At 34.0% G+C, this 10307-nt stretch overlaps 1 protein-coding gene and 1 long non-coding RNA gene across 2 annotated transcripts; both read left to right on the top strand.

Moving 5' to 3' along the window:
• Window positions 1-1102: 1102 nt before the first annotated feature.
• Window positions 1103-2469, top strand: LOC141338698 (uncharacterized). Its single transcript, XR_012355869.1, has 3 exons — window positions 1103-1260; window positions 1843-1953; window positions 2138-2469. It is a non-coding gene; the product is annotated as an uncharacterized lncRNA (long non-coding RNA).
• Window positions 2470-8964: 6495 nt separating this feature from the next.
• LOC141337862 (uncharacterized) lies at window positions 8965-9777 on the top strand. Its single transcript, XM_073843443.1, has one exon. The coding sequence runs from the start codon at window positions 8965-8967 to the stop codon at window positions 9724-9726; it is 762 nt and encodes a 253-aa protein (XP_073699544.1). The 3' UTR covers window positions 9727-9777.
• Window positions 9778-10307: the final 530 nt, after the last annotated feature.

Raw genomic sequence — 10307 nt, 5'->3', positions numbered from 1 at the left:
ATTAATCACAATGATCTACAGCTACTGTAGCTCTTCAATAAGATGATCATCATAGATCTAATTCATTGTCTTTCTCTGTCTGTCTTCAGTCTGTGTGTATGCAGTATTACAGAGAAACAGTGTCTCATCCTGACTTCAGCTCTGAAATCAAACCCATCACACCTGACAGAACTAAACCTGAGCTATAATAAACTAGGAGACTCTGGAGTGAAAAACCTCAGTGATCTACTGATGAACCCACAATTCAAGCTGGAGAAACTACGGTTAGTATCATTATATTGTAGAGCAGTTACAGTCAGATTAAAGTTTACCGTTTAGATTAAGACAACAGATGCAAGTCACATCATTTCATAGTGCTGCATCTTGTTTTTTCCATCTGAAGAAAGATTCAGCAATACTATTAGGTAAATGGTTTGTATGTCTATTAGTAGAAAGAGACTAAACTTGCTGAAATACGAAAAATCTTGATTTGAAAAAAGACAGCAGTGAAAGAATAAAAACAAGTGTAATACACGACTGTAGATGACTCTCACTTTGTTATATTTATACTAGACTAATGGTACTTTTCCTTAAATCTTTGATTCAAAATGTGTATTTAGAGATGCACTCTAAAATAACTTAAAATAATCCTATATATTAATCTACATTAATAAAATGCAGGACAAATACAGACTTGGTTTTTTCCCTCATATCCACAAATACTCCTGTCTTGGTTTGTTTCATATCATTAAGTTTCAGTTTATTGCTCTTTCTCTTTCTGTCTTCAGTCTGCGTTATTGCAGTATTACAGAGAAACAGTGTCTCATCCTGACTTCAGCTCTGAAATCAAACCCATCACACCTGAGAGAACTGAACCTGAGCTGGAATCAAATAACAAACACAGGAGTGAATCACATATGTGACGTACTGAAGGATTCACACTGTAAACTGGAGACATTGAGGTCAGTAACATTCACATACAAGAATCAAAATGCTTAGCTACTTTAACAGATTAAACTAAAACACTTTATACTCAGTATCTCATGATGAGTCTGAGTGTAAATTCTAAACATTAATGATTTGTTGGTGATCTCTCTTCTTCTCTTTGTCTCTTTCTAGTCTTTGTGACTGTGGGATTACAGATGTTTCTGCTTTAACTCAGTCTTTGACAAACACAAAAGCACTGCAGTTTCTAAAAGAGCTTGATCTGAGACACAATATGATTGGAGACTCAAAGCAGCGGCTCATTGATGTGCTACGAGACTCAAACTGTAAACTGAGGTGAGTAAACTTCACTTTGTGATATTAAAGACATCTTCAATTACCTCTGATATGTGGACAAATATTTGTGAAAAGAGTTGATCAAATTCAGTCATCAAGCTTTATTGCGCCAAAAGGTTGGTGTCAGAATTAAATGTAGAGTTGATAAAAATGTTTAACACAATACCTGCATTATTAATTACATCAGTAATAGTGAATCATTTTAGATTTGGCCGGATTGTAGTTTTTACTTTGTGACTGTGTTTGCAGACTGTGTTTTGACTTTGACAAGCAACACGTCACATTACTTCACACTTACTTTATTTTCACTTATTTACTGAGACCAATACAAATGTTGAAACTAGAGAGAAAACGGCTTTAACTAGTGGAACATTTCACTGAAAGTGTTTTGTTTGTTTGTTTTAAGGCAAAATCACACTTTTATTTGTTCCTTGTTGTTTATTATGTATGGTGTACATTCATTAGCATGTTCAATGGATTTAAAACACAATATTGTTTTAGAAATACCTATGCAAGATCATGCAAATGTAACTTTTTAACTGATTTTTGTTTTCTCTTTCTCTCTTCTGTTCCACATTACAGTGTAGCTGGAAGTCCATTGACAAGAGTCCCTGAGCAACTTCAATCACCAAAAGATGATAAATGCTGTATGTCATAGTTTGAAATCATGATGAGAGGAGCAGGAAACATCAGGTGAGGATCCTCAGAAGGGCTTCAATACTGTGTCTATGAGGAGAAAAAAATCAATGTTATAGTGCAAATGTGTAAAGTCTCAGTCTTTTCAATAAAGTAATGCAGCTTATGTTTTAGAAACAAGTGGTATTGCATAATTAATGTTGCTTTAGCGTTCAAGCAAATTGTTTTGTTTTATTTAAAGGTGAAACAGAGGGGGAAGAAGCTCAGATGAGTCTGTCTGACTCTTCAGTTTAAAGGCTACAAATGTAATCATAATGTGATTGTCAAGTGCAGCACTTAAATGTGTCAAAAGCAAGTCTATAATGAGAAATGTCCATATTACTTTGAACATTTACTTGATCTCTCTTACATTTTATACACATTGCTATTCAATTTAATTTGAGAATAAGTTAGTTATGTGTCTGCATTGAACTGACTGACAGCTTCAGTGATTATAAATGTTGTGCTCTTTACTTGCTGTCTGTGTGATAAATATTTGTGATTGGAATAAAAATGACAGAAGTTTCTTTTTTATTAGACTGTGCCTTTTCCTTCATACATTATTTTTTAATGTTATAATAGCGCTGCTGGTTCACGAGTTCGCCCTTACATCTAATCTGCTTGAGCGAGTATTAAGCATATTTTGGCGTGCTGTCCTGGGGAAGGGTTCCGGGCCGGAATACAGGCCGGAACCAGAGAACTCCCCCTGCTAGTGTAGGATCGAAACAGATTAGAAGTGGGGAGTAGGGGTGGAGGAGGGATGCCAAGAAACTATCGCTGGATGGAGGTAAGACGGCTGGCAATATATATAGAGGATGCGCTGATTGAATGATTGGTTAAACAGGTTGCACCTGTGCCGAATGGGTTGATTATCTGATCGTGCTCCTCCTGAACCTTGTTTAATCAAACATCATTTATTGTGGTAGTTTAATATATTTTAAGATTTAAAATTTAGTGATAAAATCTTTTACTCCCTATACAAGTATAAAAAGCAAAAATGATCTGAAATCAAAATGTATTTATTAGGGTTTGGAATTCAGTGGCATCTCTTCACAAAGGAAGACTGTCATTGAATTCCAAAACCTAATAAAGACATTTTGCTTTTAGATAATTGGTGTCTAATTATGCTGCTGTATTCAGATTACAAATTATTAGCATCTCTATATGTCAATAGATTAAAACCATGTTTGGAAGAAATTATATCTGTCACCCAAATGAGATTTATGAAAGGAAGATATATGTATTTAGATATATTTGACTGTTGTTAGACCGTTTAAACAATTGAGAACTAGTGAACGACGAAGTTCTTATTTTGTTTTAAGATTTTCAGAATTGTTTGATACCGTTGAGCATGATTTCATGTTTCAATCATTTTGGTTTTGGCCCAGCCTTTGCAAATATGATGCACACATTTCACAATAATTTATCAAATAATCTTCTCTGTCATTTTAAATTTTCATAAGCTTTGGATGTGTGAAAATTAGTCTACAAGCTATTTTCCCCCCATTTATGTGTTATTTGGAATAATCATCATATATTGTTCAAAAATAGGACTATTTGTTTTGATTGACTGTTTTAACATCTTTTTTATCTGATTATCTCTTTCTTTTTGTTAGCTCTGGTCAGATATAAATAAATATGCAATTCCTAACGAAGTAAGAACTTCACTTTAAAATAATTCATGGATGATCTGTAGTAGTAGAATGAAGAACTTTTCCTTCTAAATGTTGTAGCACAGCGTTTAATTTCTGCACAGTATGTACACATACACACACGCCTCTCTCTCTCTATGTGTTTTAAAGAGTGATCTAAATTATCTGAAGGGATTACCATACTATTTGCTAACAGTACGTGGCAATATATTTGTAGCGAGAGAAGGACTCTCTGTCTGAGATGAGTCTCTCAGAGAAACAGAGGTAAGTCTAAGTCTGTTTTATGGATTGATTTTAAACTACAAGTTTAAGGTTTGTCTTGAAAAGAATACAACCTTTTCAGCAATGAGTGTTTTCTCTTAGAATTGCCATGTCAAATGATGTGCAAAACAATGTTTTTGGATTGTCCCTGGTTAAAAACTGTTTGAAACCACTGTAAACATTTTCCTGTAAATTTTACAGTAAAATACTACTGCAGGGTTGCCAGCTACTTACTGTAATTCTTACAGCAGCATTGCTGTAATTTAATTTACCGCATTAACCTGGATTTCCTGATTACAGAAAATAATTCTATTTTTTACAATGCTGTGTTTTTTTTTGTTTCTGTTATTTTAAGCTAAACTGCTTTAATTTGTGTATTCTATATATGCAGTATATATTTTTGAAACTGGCAATTGAACAATTAATTTACTGCATATTTAAACAATATGAACCTGCATAAAGAGCTGTATAGTGTGAAACATATAGTGCTCCTATCATTTTTAAAAAGAAAATAAATAATACTAATAATTTGACACATCTTAATCTTGAAAAACATGTCCAGTTTTATTTAACATATAGTGCTCAAATTTGCATCAAGGAAATGTCATGATTGTCATAATTAAATGGTTCTGAATACCACAAAGACAGTCATGAATTTTCACAACTTCATGAACAGTCCGACATGACCAAACAACAAGGCCCCAAGTGAGTCCAACCGAACTTCTGATCAAAAAAGGACAACAGTTCAGCTCCAGATGCTGTCCCATATTGAAAAGAACAAAGAGGACAATACATTAGATACTTTACAAAACAATGATACAATCAGTTACAGACAGAGGGATGACAGATGCAGTCAAAGACCCATAGAGAGTTAAAAAGATCAATATGATTTTTAATGCTCTTTAAAAAAGACCTTGATGCTCATCAAGGCTGCATTTATTCAAACAAAAATACAGGAAAAAACTCTAATATTGTGAAATATTATAATTTAAAATAGTTTTTCTATTTTACTTTCACATATAAATGATTTCTGTGATGCAAAGCTGAATGTTCAGCATCATTACACCAGTGTTGCATGATCTTTCAGAGATCCTTCTCATTTATTATCAATATACTGATTTATTGTCAATGTTGACAATACTTGTGATACGTTTTCAGGATTCTTGGATGAATAAATTTAAAATATAATCTTATCTAAGAATTAAAGTCTTCACAACCACTTTCAATTTAACACATACTTGTTGGATAAAAGTACTACAAAAAAAAGAATCCTGAAAAAAGTATAACAGGTTCAAAAAAATAAGCAGCACAACTGTTTCTTATATTGATAATAAATCATCATATTACAATGTTTTCTAAAGGATCATGTGACACTAATGAGAAGACTAGAGTAATGATGCTGGGAATTCAAAAATGTATCACATTTTGTAGTAAATTAAAAATAGAAAAAATATTTTAAATTGTAATAATATTTCAAAACATAAGCTTGTTTTCTATATTTTTGATCAATTAAAAGCCTTGACGAGCAGAAGAGACTTCTTTCAAAGACAAAAAATCTTACTGATCCCAAACTTTTGAACGGCAGTGTAAATAATAAAATAATATAATGAAAGGAAAAGGGAGATCTTTGTGTGTAATTCCGATGAAAATCCTTGACTTCGCAAAGAAGAGTGGCAACTTAGGTTCACTTCAACCGGTTTCTTCTGTACTATTTGTCCTGTCGTTTTAGATGCCACTTTTCCTTTCCACTTCTTTGTTCCTCTCTCAGAATAAATACAAAACAGTCAGGAAGCAGACAATATGTAAATTCAAATGTTTAGCTATTGAGACATCTGAATCCTTCTCCCAAAAAAAAAAAAAATTGTCTTTCTTCTGGAGTTGAGAAACAGCTTCTAACATATCTACATGTAAATGCAGGTACTCAGATTGTAAGAATTCAACTACCTTTAAAGGAACTCCAAAACTCTGTCTATCTCCTCCAGATTTAATATGTAATATGATGTGAACAGGCCAGACAGGAAGACAAAAAGTGAATTAGCAAATTACCAAAGGTCCTCACACATCTCGCTGCTTACGTTAACCGCTTTAACAGCACTGTTCAGAGTTTACGGGACACACACATCCTCCGTAAGTTTAAAGAAGGGCATTTACCATTGGGTGATTTTTGTAAACAGGAGTCAAAATTGTTTTGAACCCAAGTTTTACACGTTTTATTTTTGATCTGTTTTGCAAGTTTGTTATAAGTGATACAATGATCTTGTTTATGGCACGTGATACTGCTTTATTGGCGATAGATAATATATATATATATTTGAAAATATTTTATTTGGTAAATACCATATACAAAGAAAATACATGTCTATTGTACTGAATTTAAGACCTCTGTAAAGTTGGCACCCCATAAAAAGAAATAATGACCAAAACTATGCTATTCGTTTGTGCTACGTTTGTGCTGATTTGTGCCGCAAAAACGAACGTTTGTGCTGGTTTGTTGTTTAAGATATTAAACATTATTTTTTTGACCGAATGACGTCACTTTCCACCCCATGTTGTCTAAATCTTTCCAAACCGGTGCCGTTCGTTTGTGCTCGATTTGTGCCCGTTTGTGCCGCTAAAATAAACATTGCATCTCATTCTCTTCCTTAGAAATAAACAAGCAGGGTGTTTTATAGCATATTTTACACGGAGCTCCTGCAGATTTACACTGCACTTACAGTGTATAAATAATATTATGAGATTAATAATAATAATAAAAAAGAAATTAGAACAGAAACATGAAATTACAGAAAAAAAATACAATGACACTTTTGAATGTGAAACTAAATTGCCAATAAATGACAGCATGCTCCTGTTTTAATGAGTGAGTCGAAAGTCATTTATTCAATGGAGGTATTAAACACGGCTGATTCAATCTGGAAGGAAGAACTGTTTTTATGAATGGGTCAGTGAATTACAAATAGAACCGGTTTGTAGTCCAAATCGCCTCAACCTGGTGCTTCTACAGTACTTCTATACTCTTTGATATTATGTCGTGGCCACGAGATATTAATTCGTGGGAATGACATCCATATGTCGTGAGACGATAGATGCAACGATGAGGGAACGACATGCATTTCTCGAGGCCACGAGTTAAGTACATAAACAAACCTGCGTGACCATAGTACCCCGATTAGATAGGTTTATTAATATTTTATGCCTGTAGCTGTCCTATAACTATTCACTGTTTAAGAAGAGAGTTTTAAATTCAGTTGAGGTATCTGACATAATGTGACATAACATTGATCTTTTATATGAAGTCATTAGAGCCATAGACTATAATATGTTGTTTTTAGATAAATTCAGAGGGGTTTGACCAACCAGTTGGACAGAGGTTATTTATCTGTACAAATCATCCAAGCACCCAATTTATAGCCATTTCTAACATACATTTGTGTAACATTGCTAAATATTATTAAACTGGAAAGAAATCTTTGATTGTCAAAAGAATTCCAGGTTCAGTTTCCTCTCGGCCAATTTAAATTTCATCAAGTATTTTCATCAGTCAGTTGTGGACGTCTGATTGGTTAAAACAGTGTTTTCAAAGTACTTTGCATAGAGATGCATGTGTGCATTCACAGAAAAGAACTAAATACAGTCATAAAAGAGAGACAGTATGTAACAGATGGGTCAGTTTTGTGCTTTTTGTGTGCTCAACGGAGATGATCAACACAGAGGGAGCGTGAGTTTAGAGGGAGGAGACTTCAAAGAATCCCGAGAACATCTGGTCTCCTGGGAAAGTGTTAGCCTTGGCCTTCAGATAAGTTTTATCATTAGCTTACAACAAACTGTTTACAAACTTCTGAGATGACGAGTAACGAACCATTATTTCTCGACACCTTAATGATGTGCCTGATCAACTTGGTTCTCTCTCTCACTTGGAGGTTGTCTTTAACTGCACCTAAATTTAAAGTATAAAAGATGGGACTTTTGTTGGCACAGTGGAAGCTCAGCCGTGAGATTGGCATTTCTCAAACATACGTATAGGTCCTCTACTGTGACTGCAATGGGTTCCCCAGTCTTTGAGAGTGGAGATGATGGCACGTCTCTGAGCTGTAAATATGGTCTTTATTTTCCTATTTTGCTTGGGGTTCAGCATATAACTATCCAGCTTTGTCTATCCTTTTATGCTTTTACGTGTTGATAATTGATATCATCATTATTGCCTGATTAGTATGGTGTACGGACCTTTTATTGGCGCATCCTCTTGTCGATACACACCACACTTGTCTCACGTTGAGTTTTGAATACAAACAGAAACCATACTATAACAAATTCTTACATAGTTTATATTTGTATGTGTTTGTATCTTAATTGTATGTGTTTTCTCTATATGTGGCTAGGTATATTAATCCACATCCACACTCATCAAGAAATATTTTTTTAGATTCTAATTTTTACTAAATGATATTGGATCTTAAATCAATTCAGTCAATGAACAGAACATTGTAGCGCACATTTACCTCAGAAAAAAAAACATTCGGTGACCAAAAAATGTTAGTCAGCTTGAAAAATAGAGGAGCTCTAGAGAGGAGCATTTTGTTAAATATGTGCACCATATAAAGATATTGATTGTACGTTCTATTCTTGTATATAATTTTACATTTTGATATGAATTATATAGCCTGACTGTGCATTTTGTATTATGTTTAGTTTTTTTAATAATGCAAGTGTTTCACTTGTAGTGGGTTTACTCTTTAATAGAGTAGATAGTTTTTACATGTAAGCTGTTCTTGTTCAGGAAGAGGCTGTGACACTTAAGAGAAATTGACATTTATATGTCACTTTTGCTTTTAAACCAACTTCCTGATGTATTTTATTGGTATTATGTTTTTATTACAGTATGTTAATGCTAATATTATGTTTTTAATGTAATATTTTAATTGTGGAGTTGATAAAACATTGGATCATTCTCACTACATAAACTTTGGATGTGACTAAATATTTTTTTATGTAGATCATTGTACCTTATTTTGTGAAAATGTGTCAACATGATCATAATTTGGTGTAGCCATTGTCTGCTTTCACTTCACATGATTTATTTATATTGTAACCTTTTTTAACTTTAATTTCAGGTCTAATGGAGGAAAAACAACTTCATGTCAAAACTGGAGAAAAAACTCGCCCACAGACTGAATGTATTTCTTTACTGAAAAGAAGAGACAAGAAAGGTTTCACCTGCACTCAGTGTGGAAAGAGTTTGATGAGCAAGAAGAGTCTCAACATTCACATGAGGATCCACACTGGAGAGAAACCCTTCACATGTGATCAGTGCGGGAAGAGTTTCACACATTCATCAAACCTTAAGAGACACATGAACGTCCACACTGGAGAGAAACTGTATGAATGTGATCAATGCGGCAAGACATTTTTGTGGGCTGTATGCCTGAAGAGTCACCTGAAAGTTCATTCAGAGGAGAAACCACATTCTTGTTCTTTATGTGGAAAGAGTTTTTCACATCTGCAGAATTTAAAAGTTCATCAGAAGATACACACTGGTGTGAGAGATCACATGTGCTTTGAGTGTGAGAGGACTTTTGTTACAGATGAACAACTGAAACGGCACCAGAGGATCCACACTGGAGAGAAACCTTACAAGTGTTCACACTGCGACAAGAGATTCAGTCACTTAGGAAACCTGAAATCACATGAGAGGATCCACACTGGAGAGAAACCTTACAGGTGTTCACACTGCGGCAAGAGATTCAGTCGGTTAGAAACCATGAAAACACATGAGAGGATCCACACTGGAGAGAAACCGTATCACTGCACTGAATGTGGGAAGAGTTTCCGTCATTCATCCGCTTTCCGTGGGCACATAAGAAACATACACCATAAGTAGATCATAGATCCAGCACTTTCTAAGTCTAATGTTTCAACCTTACCAAGCATGGCATTATACAACACAGAGTAATAAAATCTGTCCTAAACTGCCAGAGTGAGTGACAGGACAAAGAAACATCATCTCAAGTTTTTATAAAGTATAAATTTCATCTTCAGGAGCAGCAGTTTCATCTGAGATTCAAATCAACTCACAGAACAATATGTGACCCTGGACCACAAAACCAGTCATAAGTGTAAATTTGTCGAAATTGAGATTCTTACGTCATCTGAAAGCTTTGTAAATAAGCTTTCCATTGATATATTGTTTGTTAAAATAGGACAATGTTTGTCTGAGATACAACTATTTGAAAACCAGGAATCTGAGGGTGAAAAAAAAATCTAAATATTGAGAAAATCGCCTTAAAAGTTCTCCAAATTAAGTTCTTAGCAATGCATATTACTAATCAAAAATCAAGTTTTTATATATTTATGGTAGAAAATGTACAAAATATCTTAATGGAACATGATCTTTACTTAATATGCGAATGATTTTTGGCATAAAAGAAAAGTCGATAATTTTGACCCATACCATGTATTTTT

Source organism: Garra rufa, chromosome 7 (assembly GCF_049309525.1).
Source record: "Garra rufa chromosome 7, GarRuf1.0, whole genome shotgun sequence".
In the NCBI taxonomy this organism is placed as follows: domain Eukaryota; kingdom Metazoa; phylum Chordata; class Actinopteri; order Cypriniformes; family Cyprinidae; genus Garra; species Garra rufa.
The sequence above is the reverse complement of the archived record's forward strand: the minus strand, read 5'-3'. Positions and strand labels throughout refer to the sequence as shown.